This window comes from Solea solea, chromosome 13, assembly GCF_958295425.1.
Source record: "Solea solea chromosome 13, fSolSol10.1, whole genome shotgun sequence".
Classification (NCBI taxonomy): domain Eukaryota; kingdom Metazoa; phylum Chordata; class Actinopteri; order Pleuronectiformes; family Soleidae; genus Solea; species Solea solea.
In genome coordinates this window covers 15,845,126-15,861,926 of record NC_081146.1, presented here as the reverse complement: position 1 = coordinate 15,861,926, position 16,801 = coordinate 15,845,126, and the positions used below count along the sequence as shown (strand labels likewise).

The window sequence follows — 16,801 nt, the reverse complement described above, 5'->3', positions numbered from 1 at the left end:
TGAGAGTTGGGGGTTAAGACTACCTCTTCTATGCCCCCTCATTTGACAGTGTATACAGACAACAACCCCCAGACCTACATTAATGAGCACCACAAAACTAAATGCTGTAGGTCACAGGTAGATCGGGAAGAGCTGGTAGACTTCCGTTTAAGATCAGGTACCGGGCAGATAAAGTTAACATCGATGCTGACACTCTCCAGACTGCCACTCCGCATCACTGAGTACCTTGTTACAAGCACAGAGAAACTTTCAAAGGAGACGATACATGCAACGTGAGAAGTGAATGATGTGGTGTGTTTTACTCTCTCAAATGTGTCACAGGAGGAAAGTTCGGTACCCTGCACACTTGAAATGTCCAGGTAAGTGATGACATGTCTTCACACTATATGTGTGAGGGAAAAAAAAAACCTCAGTGCCTTTAACTATGGTCTGCACCTGCTCCCATAGCTGAGATGTCTTTGTCTCACAAATGTGTCTTACCTGGATGTAAAAACACACATAAAAGCTCTGACCCTTTATCTAAAATTCTTATATGTGAAGAAATGAAGTGGAAAAGAACAGATTAATCAATAATGAAAATACTCATCATTTAAAACCTTGAATGACAGCTACATTGCACGTGCTACTCAACAGTAATACAGAACACCTTTGTCCCTGACTGACCAGGAGGAAACAAAGAACCATGGGTATTGGAGGCTATATCACCTACTCAGATTGCTGGTGTGTTATAGGCCCATTGGCTATGATGGGTAAGTTTCATCTTTGGGTTCAACATTTGACTTGTTGATTTAACTGAATTGTGTTCTGAGCTTAGTCAGTATCAGGAGCCACTGCTTTAACCACACAACCACTCATTTCACTCCCACAGGTGACTTGATGGTGTTCTTGCATCCACTTGCATCCATTCCCAAGATAAGGGGGGGACACCTGCTGCCCAGACTGTCCTGGGAGAGGCCTCCCTCTTCTGTGACCTTACTGAGGTACAAGGGTTTTTCCCTCAGGGTTTGAGGCAACTGTGTCTGTGATGTTGGGCTATACAAATAAAATGGACTTGACTTAACATGACTTCGCCAAACTGCTGCCTGAATAACAGACGAGATTTGCCACATTGCTCGCATGAGTGAGACCCACTGCTCTTCTCTCAATAGAGCTCTTGCCTAACACTTGCAGACAATACACTTATACAGTTTATCTCTCTCATACATAAAAAAACACTTCTGTATCTGTTTCAAAATAAAAGCACTACTATTCTATTATCTGAATTCATTCTTCTTTTTTCTCACAATGCTTATTACATCTGAGTTGTATCTCAGATTCAGGGCAGAGTCTGTGCAGGTTCTTTCATAATTTTTTTTTCTCTCTCACACACCCAGTTTGTGCAGCTACTCTTATTAGGACACTGCTTTGAACTCCATTAATTTCACTTAGTCAGGTCTTGAAACGCCTGGCTTGTCGGGGACATTTGATTGTATACAAGAGAAGAGTGCAGAGCAAAGTATTGCGACTTTATTTACAGCTGCATGTAAATGCTGATATGCACTCACCAACTCACCAGCCACTCTCTTATTTCCCTCATGTTGGGATTTGGCACTATACAATTAGGTCCCAAACTGGGGCGAGGACTCAGTGTATTATTTTTTCTTTTTCAAGAAAATTAATTGAAAACTTTGCACATGGTCAATGGCAGTGAAAAAGCACATGTTTTAGGTCATTTAAAGTTTAAAGTTGATGGAAGGAGGTCATGTACATGGATGTATGTCACTTGCCTTACACTTCTCCTCAGGTAACAACAAAAGCCCCAACAAGAGCAAATGAACAAGACCAGGTCCTGGTTTGTGTTGTGTTTTGACATGCAAGTAAAGGCTTGGGGAGAACATCTATTGCTGCTTATATTCTGTATTTAATTTGAAATGGAAGTTACAGTTTCTTCATGATCTATTAAGTAGTCAAAGCTATTTGTGAGTAACCCTTTTTGGACAGTATTGACATAAATCTGTGGATTTGTTGTTTCCTTCAGAAATATGACTTGCTGAGCAGATTCTGGTGTCTGTTGAGGGTGAAGGCTGATGATTTGCCATTGCTCCTAGCAGCGTTTTATTTCTTTCTCTTTATTTCTAAGACACCAAAGCAATTAGACAATGATCCTTGCTCGAACACCCTAACAAATAGTCTCTTAATCTTTTTTACAATTCTGTTTCTGGTTTTGGTTTTGACTTTTGAACCTGTGATTCCTTTGTCAGTGCTTTTCTTGACTTCTTCAGAAACATGACTTGTAGAGGCAAATGAAGTCTCAATAGTGTTGACATCCGAGTAAACGCTCCCCTGTGGTCCCCCTGAGGCCTCTTCTAAGATCACTGCAGGTGATGGTTCCTCATCGCTAGGTCTTGTGTCACTGCCAGGAGCACCTGCAGTAGTGGGGTCAGAATCTGTGCAATAGGTAACCACTTCACATAAGATTGCTATGGGTGATGTTTTCTCATCGCCTGGTCTTTTATTACTGTCGGCAGCAGTTCTGATAGCTGCATCAGTGAGTCCATCTTTTGTATCTGATAAAGCTGTGTGTGCTGTGTGTGACGTTTCCTCATCACTAGATCTGATATCACTGCCAGTACTCGTTCTGTCAGTGGCAGCAGTGGGTCCATCATTTGGACAAATGGGTGTGGCTTTATCTGTGATAGCTGTGGGTGATTGTTTCTCATCGCTTGGTCTCCTGTCATTGTCAGCTGCAGTAACAGGTCCACTGTTTTTACAAATGGTCAAGACTTCATTTGAAATAGTTGTGGGTGATTGTTTATCATCGCTTTGTCTATTATCATTGTAAGCAGCAGTTCTGTCAGCTGCAGCAGTGGGTCCATCATTTGGGCAAATGGAAGTAGCTGCGGATGCTGTGGATGATGGTTTCTCATCACAGTGTACGGGATTACTGCCAGCATTAGTTATCTCCGCTTCCTCTGAGATCACTTTAGTTGATGGTTTCTCATTGGTGGGTCTGTCATCACTGCCAGCAGCAGCTGGAGCACTGAGTCCAGCATTTGAATGAATGGTGATGTCTTCATCTAAAGTAGCTCTGAGTGATGGTTTGTCATTGCTGCTGGGCCTGTTATCTATTCCAGCAGCACCTGAAGCAGTGGGTCCAGTGTTTGCATCTAAGAGAGCCGTGCCTGCTGTGTGTGATGGTTTCTCATCACTGAATCCGGTATCACTGCCGGTGCTAGTTCTGTCAGTAACAGCAGTGGGTCTGTTGTTTGTACTAATGGTAATTGTTTCATCTAGGATAGCTGCGAGTACTGTGGGTAGTGGTTTCTCAATGCTTGGTCTGTTTTCACTGCCAGCAGTACTTTTGTCAGCTGCAGCAGTCGGTCCATCGTTTGTACACGTGGTAGTAGCTTCATCTAAGTTAGCTGTGGTCATATTAGTTGTCGGTGTCTCTTTGCTGAAAGCAGACGTTGCCTCATGAGCTGTAGAGTCACCATAACGATTAGTGAACGGAGCTCTCTTGAACAGCCACGAGACAAATTTGTGAATCGTCTTGACAAACCAGTTTTTGGGTTTGGCTTTTGAATCAGTGGTGCCTTCAAAGATGTTGTCTTCAAAAGGGGAAGGACTTTCAGATATGAGTGGAGTCCCGAGTGAAGTGTCATCCAAGCCACTCACAATTGTATGCCACTGTGGTCTGTAATTTCTGCCGGTAGCAGCTCTGTTGGCTGGAGCAGCGTCTAAGCCAGATGTCTGCGGTGGTTTCCCATTGCAAGCAGCAGCTTTTTGTTGATCAGATGAGTCACTCGGAAAGCATTTCGTAGTGATAAAAGGATGTGACAGAGCTTCGCTGGGATTGATTCTTTTTCGCGGATCCACTTGCAGGATCTGTGTCAGGAAGCTTAGAAAGGCCTTCGAGTCTTCATACTCGGCATTACCTAGGCGAGTCGTCACAATGTCTTTGAGACAACTAAATGGCCTTGATGACAGGTTATTCACTGGCCAATGAACAGAGACACTGCTATCATAATTCCATGACTCATTCCCTGTTGAACAGCTGCACTCTCTTTTCAGCTTCCAGGTGTCTTTTTCTGCTCTGGAAAAATACTTATGAGTATGCATTCCTTTATTCAGCAGGTGATCATCAGGTTGACCAAGCAACTGCACAATTTCTTCCACGGTCCCCAGTTGGCATGTTCCTGAAAATAAATTTGCATTGATGTACATGCTGACTATAACACAGCCAAGAGCCCACATGTCTACAGCCTCATTGAGAGGAAGGCCCAGGTAGACCTCAGGGGCCCGGTGCTCTGGGATATACAAGATGTCACCAACACACAGTCCTTTAACATTACAAGCCAAGCCAAAATCAATCAGCTTCACCTTAAATGGGTGTAGCTCATGATTGACTAACATTATGTTGTCTAACTTGATGTCCGTGTGTATCATTCCTATTTCCCTGAGAGTGTCCAACGCAACCAACATCTGCTGTGTGATAATCTGAATCTCAGACAAATGAAATGGCCTTTTACTTTTCTTAAACAAATCCAGCACAGACTTGTCTAGTTTTTCAAATTCCAAAAAAACTTTTCCATTGAGCCCAAAATGCCCATTAAACCGAACCAAGTTCGTCGTGTCTGGGTCGAACCCCCTGAGTTGTTCAAGGTTGTGTACTTCACCTTGACCAATCTCAGCTTGATTTATAACTTTAACAGCCACCAACTCATTAGTCCCTGATCTTCTGCACTCGTACACAAATCCAAAAGCACCGTTCCCCAGGAGCTTCTTCACTAAATAACCGCGCGATTCCAAATTTGATACATCGTTATTTTTGGTTTTGTCAGGAGGAGGAACTGTCTGCATTTCCAACTGTCGACAGGTACTGACCAATGAAAGAAAAAAAACAATATGATCCTGAGTATAGATTTCTGAATTGTTTTTTTCCTTCTTTGCTGTTTTGCAGCAGTTGGCATCTGTTATTTTGCATTGCTGCGTCCTTGTAGATTCTTCTTCTTTTTTTGGGATCTTTCTTCTGTCCTTTCCTGTTAGTTTGCAGTGATGTTTAACGGCAGTTGATCAGCAGGTGCGTCCATAATGTTGCATTACTGCCGCTTTCTGGATTCTTTCTTCTGAGGTTCTATTCTTCATTGTGGTACAACCTCAGATTATATGTGATGATGTCATCCTCAGTTTTCCTTTGATGGTTTTCATCCAATGGCCAGTGGCCATGAGTTCTGTGAGGCAGGTGCACCAGGCAGTTGGTGTTGTGGGTGGGAAGATGCAGTTTGTTCTTGCTCTTCTTGTATTTTAACAGCAAAGGGAGTAAGCCAATAAACTGTAGACATAACTTTGTATGTCTGTAAAGTAGTGGGAAGAGTAATGTCTGCAGTAAATATGTCTTTCCATTCCATGACCTCACCACTTGCTCAACAGCAATACCTTGTGTATTCTGTTGTGTAGAAGTTCACACCAGTACCTCATTTTAGGGCTGTCAGTTCTAACCTATCACTTCTCATCCCCTGTTAAACAACTTGCCCAAAGCTGGGGTGTGTCATTTTCTCTTCAGCCCTCTCTAGTTGCTTTCTAGTTCTTTCTTAGATGACAAGAGAACTGCAGGTCACAACATCTGTCTAGCTATAGTTTAAAGGAGAGGAAGTACACTTGTTCTTGATCCTTAGTTACCACCATGGAGGAGAGTAGTGTGTCTGTGCTGTGGTACAGGAGGTCCAAACCTCAGGGGAAGGTAAGGCAACGTGTTCGAGACCTCCGCACCTCTCCCTTGTGTTACAGTGACTTCATACCAATCAGACCAGTATTGGACCTGAGTCACAACGAGAGTGCTCGGCTAGCAATGGACTGCCTGCTCAGCCAGGGATTAGAGGAATACCACCAGGTGTTAAAAGCAGAGGGAGAAGCAGACTTTCTGTCGGAGATGGAAAAGAAATACGTCCTGGAGAATGGAAGAGAGAGCAACACAGGTTGTATGTGATTTTTTGTTTTTTTTTACATTTTAATGAACAGTTTCTGTAGCCTTCTGTGTTTGAAATGGCACTTCATGAAAAAGAGGTTTTCATTCCTCACACAGCTGATCTCGGTGTATCTGACGACGATGACTACAAACATTTAGAGAGTTGGTCAGCCGGCTCTCAGTCTGCCTCAATGTTCACTGCTGCAGTGTCCACAGGCGAGTCACCAGCCTGCAAGCCCATGAGGCGAGGTAAGCTGTACAACATGTTCCAAAAGCCAAAAGGGTTTCCATAATTTCATTAACACATTATAACTGCAAACAGTCTCTAGAATAAAATAATGAGTTGCAGGCACATGTGTGATTTCCACACAGGTTTGTAGATGCATGTTCACCGGCAGTAAGTAAGGAGCTGACTTGGTTATGGTCAGCTCCTTACTTACTGCCAGTGACCATAACCAAGTCAAACTCATCCAATGGTACAGGACAGCCCCGAAAGCATGAAAAAACCCTCTACAAACAAATTAAAATACTGGAGTGACAACTTCATCCAGAGCCTGCAGGGCTGTTGTTTCTTTACAGATTGGGTGTGTTAGTCTATCAGTGTCGCATGTAAAGCATGAAAGTGTCATTAGGTCATAAACCTATGTTTGTTGTTGTTGTTGTAACTGTAATGACCATACAGTATAATTATTCCTCTGTCACTTTATTGGAACACATCCAGAAAATACAGGAGATGATACATTAAAACTAACAATTTTTCCAGAAACAAAACAGCAGCTACAGGTGGCAAATATTCAAGGTGACCTATCCTCAAACAAGTCATCCTTCCAGGAATAGGTCCTCGCACCACTGTGTGAGCGCCTTAATATTTCACCTGTCCTTTAAGTTAAAACCCAATCTTTTGACTCTGTAATCTTCATTGGGGCGCACACTATACAATATCAACATATTTTTTGTTCTCGTTTGCTGCCATTTCTGTTTTTTCTTTTTTTCAGATGAGATATGTGCCAGTTCTGAGCTGGGTGAGCCCAGAGTTGAGCTTTATTTCCAGTCTGATAACCGAGCAGCTGGAATGAAAGACCTGATCAGACAGTTCATCAGAAAGGCTAAAACGGTAGGCAAGTATGTGTCTCTGTGTGTGTGAGTAATACACTGAAAGTTTTAGTTTTAGTCATCTTTCTCTCTCTCTCTCTCACTCTGTACAGACCCTGGCCATAGTAGTGGACAGCTTCACGGACATTGAGCTGCTCTGTGATCTCCTGGAGGCCAGCAGGAAGAGGAATGTGTCCATCCACCTTCTGCTTGACCATCTCAACCTCAACATGTTTGTAACTATGTGGCAGGATCTCAAACTCAACGGCAAAAAATTCCCTGTGAGTCTCGTTTCTCTCCCTTGCAGGTCTTTCATTTCCATGGACTGTATTTGGGCAGAGAAAAATAAAACGGGGTGTTTGAGTAAATCAAATTAACATCACGGCATCTCAGCTGATCACATTGTACAGTATATGTAGGACAGGATTTAGTTTTTGCTTCCACAAGTGTATGATTGACTTTCTTGTGCCACCTCCAGAAACTGTCTGTGCGCAGCGTTGATGGACAGACGTACTGCGCCAAGACGGGCATGAAGCTGACTGGTCAGATTGCTGAGAGTTTTATCATCACTGATTGGGCTGAGGTGCTGACCGGTTCATACAGGTACACACACACACACAAACTTACTACCTTATTTAGTCTCATTATATTTTCTTGCTCAACAGTTAACTGCCTTGTCTGTGTGTTAGGGCTGGGCGATATCTCGATATTTTAATATATATCGGTATATAACATGGGACAGTCTTAAGTCCCGCCTCTCTTATTGTTCAGCTCGTGCTGAGGAGGGGGGAACTAGCTGGTTCATAGTTCACACACTATAGAGTTATGACTTACAGTATTTTCCATTACTGTCAATCACTTTTGAACATATGGAAACCCAAAGTTGTCAATATTGACAATATTATATAAGACATTATTTAATTATCATATCAACAAGCTGTGTTAAATCTGTGAAATAATTGAGAAAATTGTTCAAACCCAGTTAAGCATTCATTTTCACAGATACAATTTTTATTTTATTAGTCATGTTTGTTAAAATTTTATTCAGTCCGTTTTTATTTCTGTAAAAATTGTAACAGTATTGTATTTTTGAATTAATTACTGTATATTGTTGTCATGCAGGAAAGAGACATTTTTATTTCAGTGACCTCTGACATTTGTGCTGTCTCCTCAGTTTCTCCTGGCTGTCATGGCAGGTCCATCGGAGTCTTGCCGTTCTCATAAATGGCAGCGCTGTCACACCTTTTCTTCAGGAGTTCCACAGACTCTACTTCAGCTCCAAACCTGTGCCCTGCTTTGTCACACTTATCACTGTGCCTCGCACTCTCTCACTTTACATCCAATCACATGTGGCCCAGAATGGCAATGCTGGCATAAGCGAGTTGAAATCCAGCCGAGCCAAAACGATGGACCTCTTGTCTTGTACTGGAGATGCTGAAGAGACCCAGACCACAGCAAAAACGCCATTTTCATTCAATCTAAAGAGCATGGAACTGGAACGCAGCAAAAGTGATAACCACGGGGCAGCTACACACACAAAACCTCTGACTCCATGTCTAAAACCCTTGCTTCAACAGCAGTGTGCTTCCGTGGAATCGCCAAAGCAGATAGTGACCAGTGTCTCCGCACGGCAGGACACAAAAACACACGTGGAAAAGAATCAAAACCAGATCCAGAATCACTCAAAAACTCGCGTCTCACACAATCAGCTTCGGTCTGCCATCTTCAACATCACCACCACCACAACTGGAAGAAATGCAACGGGTCATGAGTCTAATTGTGGACACGCTGCAAATGTCAAACAACCGCAAAGAACCGTCTCTTATCAGTCAACTTCAAAGAATTTACATCTCGATAGTGACACTCTTGGTATTGAAAGACTTTTCATTTGCCATAGGAATAGAGACCGACTGAAGTTGCCAGGGATGACTGCATATCTCAGTGCAGTAAGAAGACAACGGAACCACTCACTTAACCTCAAATTTAAAAAGGAAATTCAATCTGATGATAATTCCAAGATACTATCTCCTCCTGCATCCCAGCAGAAACCAGCAAAGTCAGGTCGTCAATTCCCTTTGACATATTCATTGACAGGACACACATCTGGGCTCCAAACCAAAGTCTCCTCGCTGGAAATCTGGCCTCCACCACAGCTTAACTGGCTCCTCCAGAGACACACTGCAAGACCCAGGCCAGTGGCTCGATCCCGCTCCTTTGACACCAGGAACGGGACGGGTGGACAACCAGGCTGCAGGCCAGCACTCAGTTACATAACTACATCACTGAGAAGAAGCAAGAGTTGGACTGAGAAACACTCAGCAGGATTCAAAGGACAGGACTAAATCCAGACATGACCAAGAACTGACAGAAATTAACATATGTGGTCATTTTAAAGGCCCAGTGTGTAAGAAATCGTGACATCCAAAGGTGAGAGTGCAGATTGTAAAAAGTGGAGGAGTCTTCTGCTCCTCTTTTTCCCATGTGGAAACATGCTGGTGCAAAATGGTGGTCTCCAAAAAGCAAGACCCTTTCCTAAAGTACAGATAAAAGGCTTATTCTAAGGCAACAAAAACCTAATTATTTTTTATTTTTCGAGTGATTATACACTTCTATCTTCTTTCTATACATACTTATGTGTAGTTTATTTAATTTCTGCAAATAAATAAGCTAGATTGTCGCTCTCTGAGATCAGGTCAAAACTGCAATTGGTGTGTTAGGATTTTTAGTGTCCATAAAAATGTCAGTTTTGTACCATTATCAAATGGTTAAAATAGTTCAGCTGCAAACAAAACAAATGTAGCATTTATACATTTAATGAGCATGTTCATGCATCAGTGACATTTCAAAAATATATATAAAATCTTTCAATATTTGTTCCCTATTTAAAACCAGTTTATACTTTACACAGCATGGAGTGGATGAAACGTCATTGCACATGTGGGCTGTTTGGTACTGAAGAATCTCCACGTGAAATTCAAGTCATAAGGAATTCTGTAACATTTTAAGTGTAATTTTTTTACATTTAACTGTCGGGATGTTGTGTTCAGACTTAAAACAATCAAAGATCTTGACTTCACTTCATTAAGATTGGATCCATATAGTAGCTGGGATTTTCTTCAACCTCCTGTGTGACACCTTCAGTATCAGGAGGACATTGTTGTGTCCGTCTTTTTCTGAGCTCCATCAGCCTCTAACGTGCCGGTCAGTAAGATCTTACTCCACCAGCGTTCTCTGAAGCTCTGCACACACACAGTGGACAGACTCTCCCCATCCTGGAAGTCCTCCCTCATCTTCTCTGCGGTCAGGTCTTCGGACATCACCTGGTCCACAAAAGACAAGGAGACTTAACCGTGTGGAAAATATCCACTGCCCAACCTTATCTCCTCACCAAGAATGACGTCAAACATGACAATGCAAGTGTAAAACCCATAATCAGAAGTGAGTGCTGACCTCAGTGAGAGTCTGAAGTGTTGACTCTTTTGGATTTAGCCGCTGTAGCGCCACATCTATTGTCTGTAGAGCGTTTTCACTGCGCTGCAACACAAAGGAGAACTGCTGCTGCTGAAGGATTCTCAGCAGGACTCTGAGGGTGACGGAGAAACAAGGATTTAATTGAGATTGACAAGTTAAATATTTTGTTGACTTTCTAAGGAGGCAGACATGTATATCCTTTCAAAAGTGTGTCCATGCTGTGCTGCCAGTGCAACACCCAGTATTTGTTAACATTTGACCTCAGCTTGACCTTGTTATAACTCCATGACAATGATTCTAGTTCTGGAAAATGATTGATATTTGATTGTTTGTGTAAAAAAAACCAATATATATCAGTGCAATAACATATCGACATATATTAAAAAATGTATCACAGTATGAATTAGTATTATTCATTATTGCCCAGGCCTAGTGTGACACAGTGGCCTCTGTAACAATATGTACCTCGTCCTGATGAAACTAGCGCAAGCTTTGAGTCGGAGTCTGTCCTCCTGCAGCTCTGCTGTCTCCTCCTGTTGCTCCTCAGTCTTTCCATCATTCTGCTCTTCTGATGAAGGGAGAAACAGCAAATCACAATTATTCACCATAACGAGATTACCCTAACAGACATGATTGATCGATTGAGAAAACAAAGCCCACCCTACCTGTGGTGCTGGTGGTTGTTGTGTTCTCCAGCAGCCGTAAACACATATGGCCCAGGCTGAACCAGTGCCAGGGGTTGAAAGGAAGCAGACTGCACAGCTGCTGGAGAGACCACATCTGTGATCGGACGGCTCCAAAATGCTGGTGGATGCTGACCTTAAATTTAAGTTTTTATGTTGATTGCCCTTTCATAGAATTATAATGAATGAACAATGTGTACATTGTGAATAATGCTGACCTTGAGCAGGAGGAGGCTGGTCAGGTGACTGGTGTTGGAGGTTTCCTTGCTCTGGAGAGAGATGATGTATTAATTACCACTACGGTTTGTCTGGTATTTATTTTTTTTTTTTATTATTTTTTTTTTACTCTGGAACACACTTCGCTCCTATAGTTTGGTTCCCATCAAAGACAAAATTATCACATTTAAATCTATCAAAGGTATAAATACACTATGTTGTATATTTGTGTATTAAAGTGTTACAGCTGTTTGACAGCTGATTGCCAATACTGGAGCTTTCTAGGATACAAAAGTATCAACGAGAAACATGAATTAAAATCTACACGGTCAACTAAAAAGACTGATGGGGAAATGTTGGACTTGCACATAGCAGGTGGTGAATAAAATACAGAAGAAAACAAACTAGCTGTCTGGAAGGATAAAACAAATGTAAAACATCTGTGTAGCCACTACTTACTTCCTCTACTTAACACATAATGCATTGTTTAATGAACAGCCTAGCCTCACCATTCTATTATTCACTTCATACAAAACAGTGTGTGGAATGATGAGACATTGTTTTTTAAAATACAGCAGATTAGAAACAAACCAACTCTTAAGTTGTGCTAATACTAAAGTTACTTCACAATAAGAACAAACAAAAATATTCATATGAAGTCCAAACGTGATATATATATTTTTTTTTTAAACCAGGCGATATGACTTAATGAATATTTTTTCAAAATCAAAACACTGCAATTAGCATATGTCAAAGGCTTCAATTTATGTGTTCCACTGTTGATTGTTCTGTGTTCTATGCAAAACAATCAATACTGTATATAAATGGTGGAAATAATTCATATCTTTAGATTTTCTTCTGCGTGAGACTGTAGAGAAGGTACAGTTCTACAGTGTAGAGTTCCTACTTCATTGCTTTCCAAAACTTTCAGAGTGAAAATTTAATTGAACCTTGCAAAAAGGAATTAAATAGTTTCTCCAAATGGTTCAGCTTTATCGTATGGGTAGTATGACTTGTTGACCTGTGTGTGACACAGTTCTACATAGAAACCCATAAACAAAAACAAAAACAACTCACAAGTGATTCAACAAAGTCCAGCGCCTGGTCTCTCTGTCCCAGTTTGGTGCAGCATCGGGCCATTCCCTCCAGTACATCTCTTCTGATGGTGAGGTTGTTGTCAGGGACCCACTCCAGGCAGCAGCTGTATGCTTCCAAGGCTTCCTATCCCCAAAAAAATCCACAACAACAGAAACATTGTACATTAAAGTGACAAGTTAACAAGTGGCAGCAATAACAAGCTCAGTCAAGATTACTAAGCTCAAGTCTTGAGCAGTTTCCATTGACACAATTAATCACTGAAAAATTAAGATACTATTTGATTATTAACAAATGCATAACTCAATTTCTTCAGTGACATAATGAAAATCAGGGTGAACGGTGGATCACTAGTAGAGTGAATCCTCTTTCAACTGAAAGGTTGAGGTTTGCTTCCCAGCTGCACTAGTCTACATGCCAAAATGTCCCTGTGACAAAACATCATCCTCTTCATATGACTAAATATACATACTTTGTCTAAAATACTGGAGATTCACATGATCTGAATTTAGAGATGGTTGAATGAGTGTTTAGTTACCTGATAGTTTCCCTGTCTCACAGCAAGGTCACCTCTGAATTTATAAACTTTCTGCTTCTCCAGGGAATCATCTGTATTGAGCGCAGCACTGTCACAAAACCACTGTGGAGGGGAAACAAAAGGAAAAAATAATACTTGAACTCTTTATAGTCAACAATTTTGGTCATCTTTGTTCCACATAACAAAGGAACAATTCAAACTGTAAAAATTACATTTGAGAACATCATCATTTCAACAACAAATCGATTAATCAAGTCTTAATAATACTTGAGCAATGTCTTTTCCATTTTTCAGAACATGTCACTTAATGATATACAACATATTACAAGTTAATAAAAGTTAGCAATCATGTAGTAGGTCTTAACAGTTCGTCAATACACAGAGCATCTGGAAAGTATTCACAGTGCTTCACTTTTTCCACATTTTGTTATGTTACAGCCTTATTCCAAAATAGATTAAATTCATTTTTTTCCTCAAAATTCTACACACAACACTCCATAAAGACAATGTGAAAAACGTTTTTTGTTTTTTTTTACATTTTTGCAAATTTATTAAAAATTAAAAAGAACGGAGAAATCACATGTACATAAGTATTCACAGCCTTTGCCATGAAGCTCAAAATTGAGCTCAGGTGCATTCTGTTTCCACTGATCATCCTTGAGATGTTTCTGCAGCTTCATTGGAGTCCACCTGTGGTAAATTCAGTTGATTGGACATGATTTGGAAAGGCACACACCTGTCTGTATAAGGTCCCACAGTTGACAGTGCCTGTCAGAGCACAAACCAAGCATGAAGTCAAAGGAATTGTCTGTAGACTGCTGAGACAGGATTGTCTCTGGGGGAGATTACAGAAACATTTCTGGTGCTATGAAGGTCCCAATGAGCACAGTGGCCTCCATCATCTGTAAGTGGAAGAAGTTTGGAACCACCAGGACTCTTTCTAGAGCAGGACGGCCATCTAAACTGAGCGATCGGGGGAGAAGGGCCTTAGTCAGGGAGTTGACCAAGAACCCGATGGTCACCCTGTCAGAGCTCCTCTGTGGAGAGAGGAGAACCTTCCAGAAGGACAACCATCTCTGCAGCAATCCACCAATCAGGCCTGTATTCTCAGACTATGAGAAACAAATTCTCTGGTCTGATGGACAGAGATTGAACTCTTTGGTGTGATTTCCAGGTGTCACATTTGGAGGAAACGGGCACCACTCATCACCACGCCAATACCATCCCTACAGTGAAGCATGGTGGTGGCAGCATCATCTGGATGAAAACCTGCTCCAGCACGCTCTTGACCTCAGACTGGGGCAACGGATGAATCCGATTTGCACATCTCTGGAGAGATCTGAAAATGGCTGTGCACTGACGCTTCCCATCCAACCTGATGGAGCTTGACAGATGCTGCAAAGAGGAATGGGCAAAACTGCCCTAAGATAGGTGTGCCAAGCTTGTGGTATCATATTCAAAATGACTTGAGGCTGTAATTGCTGCCAAAGGTGCATCAACAAAGTATTGAGCAAAGGCTGTGAATACTTATGTACATGTGATTTCAGTTTTTTTTTATTTTTAATAAATTTGCAAAAATGTCAAAACTTTTTTCACGTTGTCATTATGGGGTGTTGTGTGTAGAATTGAGAAAAAAATAATTTAATACATTTTGGAATAAGGCTGTAAAATAACAAAATGTGGATAAAGTGAAGCCCTCTGAATACTTTCCGGATGCACTGTATGATCAAAATCGCAAATGTGGGTTAGGTTACCGTTTTAGATTAACCGTTGTCCTGACATACGCATATCCTCCAGACAGAGGAAAAAAAAAACACCACTGTTTCTCAGATCTGCACAAATATCACAGAAATAACTCTAAATATGTTATTCAAATTAAAATGTAAAAATGACCATTCCCTGCCATTTTGCAATTTCAGTCAATATAATCGTAATTGGATAAAATCATTCAAATCCTATCCGGAGGCTCCACTTTAAGTTGTTTATTTAAAATACTCACTAACCAAAATATTAACTAAAACACAAACGTCACATTGCGTTGACTTCCTTAGTCGGAATATTTGCTACAACTGAATTATGTATGTAGACGGATAACTGTGGCTATGCTAACATTAGCCGGACTCACCTGTGGTTCGCACAGTTTGGCGTCGTATGAAGACAGAGACTCACAAACTCGTTCCTTCGCCTCCAGAAACACAGAGTCGTCAAACGCGCTTCCGAATATCTCCATATGATAGAGACAAATACAACTAATACACTAACTTTAATGGTAAATTAATGAATTGTTTACACGCCCTCGTGATTGTCTCTACTGGTGAATGTACACGGCTAACACAACGTTTGCGGACTGTGGTTCCGGGCAGAACGGTTCCGACGGGCTGCAGTGGCAATCTGATATCTACACAGTTATAAATATATAAGCTTGAATTTAAACTACATTAAACTAGGAAATGTTAACAGTGTTTCTTGGGTCAGGGTTCCAAAGTATAATCCGCATTTCTGACAAAACGAAAATACGGAAACAGCGCCCCCTTTTCCTTTTTTGTATTGAACCAAATACGGAAAAACGGGTTTTGCTCTCAGCATCAAAAAACGATAAAAACGAAAAACCCAAAACCAAATAACTGCCCAAATTAGTTTTTTTGCAAATTTATTTTTTCGTTTTTTGTTTCTCATTTATGAATATGACGGCGGACAGACCGGAAGCGGAAGTAGCATGTAACGACCTCAAAATAAAAGTAGCGTGCTAACTTATCATCATGCATAATAAAGTAAAAAAAAACAAAAAAAAAACTTATTATCATACACTATTATAGGCTACCGTTCTCTTTCTACAGCCATGTATGGTTCACATTTATTTTAGTTAGTGAAACTATAACAGCTGGTTGTTTTGGGAGAACGTGATACATAATTATTATTATTTTAGCTGAGTGTGTGAAGCACATTGTGGAAAACGTTTACCCGAATTACATTCCCTGCCTAAATAAAGAGTATCTATAAAGTCCCCAACAGAGGTCCCCATCACGCACAGTCGAGACAGACACGGCTTCAAATCACAGTAATAGTGTTAATAATCATTGAAAATGAGAACTTGTGAAGTTATGACTTCACTGCTGATGTTTAGCCACAGGGTGGCGCAGTTATTACATGAAGAGTAGACCTGAGCTGCTTATTTCAGCCAAGAGGAGCAGGTTGTTTTAATGGGGAGCAGCGAAACGCAGTGAATTTAAGTTGAGACTTTATTTGGAGTGAAAACACAGCTGAGAGCAGCCCAGTGTGTGTGTGTGTGTGTGTGTGACAGTCCAGCAGTTGGCAGCATTTCCTACAGGTGGTGTTTTTTTTTCTCTGTTTTAGCAAAAATGTTTTGAAATAACACCAATTTCAGCTGCCATTTGATTTGTCCAGCGAGGACATGAACGTTGATTAATTACAGGTGTCGCAGCTCCTGCACAAAGACACACTGATTTAAAAGCCTTTGTGTACTTTCCATGACTTGGTACATTCCTCCTCCTCCTTCCTATTTGGAATGTTCCACTTCCTTTGTCGGAGGCGGAGAAACGGGAGGACGAGGACCAGCAACAAACGTGGTAACTGTTGCTTAAAAATGACCCACACATTTCTTAGATTCTCTATTGACGCTCTGTTCACACCTGCTGTTCACATCCGACCACAGGTGTTCCGATTACACCTGCTAATGCTAACGTGACGTCACTGCTCCACAGCAAACACACGATCAAATATGACCTTTCCTACTATAGTTTG

At 41.2% G+C, this 16,801-nt stretch overlaps 2 protein-coding genes across 3 annotated transcripts; one reads left to right on the top strand and one right to left on the bottom strand.

The window, feature by feature from the left end:
* The first annotated feature begins 223 nt into the window (after nucleotides 1-223).
* Nucleotides 224-9,735, top strand: LOC131471283 (uncharacterized). Of its 2 annotated transcripts, none has more exons than XM_058647776.1 (9): nucleotides 224-359; nucleotides 667-749; nucleotides 869-980; nucleotides 5,767-5,954; nucleotides 6,062-6,193; nucleotides 6,940-7,058; nucleotides 7,150-7,317; nucleotides 7,515-7,639; nucleotides 8,211-9,735. In XM_058647776.1, exons 1-9 carry the CDS (start codon nucleotides 352-354, stop codon nucleotides 9,376-9,378), a joined length of 2,103 nt encoding a protein of 700 aa, XP_058503759.1. In that variant the 5' UTR covers nucleotides 224-351; the 3' UTR covers nucleotides 9,379-9,735. The 2 variants fall into 2 exon arrangements, with proteins under 2 accessions (XP_058503759.1, XP_058503758.1); XM_058647775.1 differs by having other exon boundaries at nucleotides 5,767-5,957.
* A 98-nt stretch (nucleotides 9,736-9,833) lies between these two features.
* Nucleotides 9,834-15,722, bottom strand: zgc:101716 (uncharacterized protein LOC492784 homolog). The gene is made up of 8 exons (XM_058647779.1): nucleotides 15,165-15,722; nucleotides 13,040-13,141; nucleotides 12,484-12,627; nucleotides 11,409-11,459; nucleotides 11,173-11,326; nucleotides 10,973-11,075; nucleotides 10,487-10,619; nucleotides 9,834-10,356 (listed from the first exon to the last, which is right to left on the bottom strand). Exons 1-8 carry the CDS (start codon nucleotides 15,267-15,269, stop codon nucleotides 10,180-10,182), a joined length of 969 nt encoding a protein of 322 aa, XP_058503762.1. The 5' UTR covers nucleotides 15,270-15,722; the 3' UTR covers nucleotides 9,834-10,179.
* Nucleotides 15,723-16,801: the final 1,079 nt, after the last annotated feature.

What these genes read in the sequence shown, in the direction of transcription:
- zgc:101716 (XM_058647779.1), bottom strand. Translation starts at nt 15,269, where the DNA reads ATGGAGATATTCGGAAGCGCGTTTGACGACTCTGTGTTTCTGGAGGCG. An exon ending in GCTAGTTTCATCAGGACGAG is followed by an intron (nt 10,620 to 10,972) that starts GTACATATTGTT and finishes CGTCACCCTCAG; the next exon opens with AGTCCTGCTGAGAATCCTTC. An exon ending in CACTTCAGACTCTCACTGAG is followed by an intron (nt 10,357 to 10,486) that starts GTCAGCACTCAC and finishes TTTGTGGACCAG; the next exon opens with GTGATGTCCGAAGACCTGAC.
- LOC131471283 (XM_058647775.1), top strand. An exon ending in TCTTCTGTGACCTTACTGAG is followed by an intron (nt 981 to 5,766) that starts GTACAAGGGTTT and finishes CTTGTGTTACAG; the next exon opens with TGACTTCATACCAATCAGAC. An exon ending in CTGCAAGCCCATGAGGCGAG is followed by an intron (nt 6,194 to 6,939) that starts GTAAGCTGTACA and finishes TCTTTTTTTCAG; the next exon opens with ATGAGATATGTGCCAGTTCT.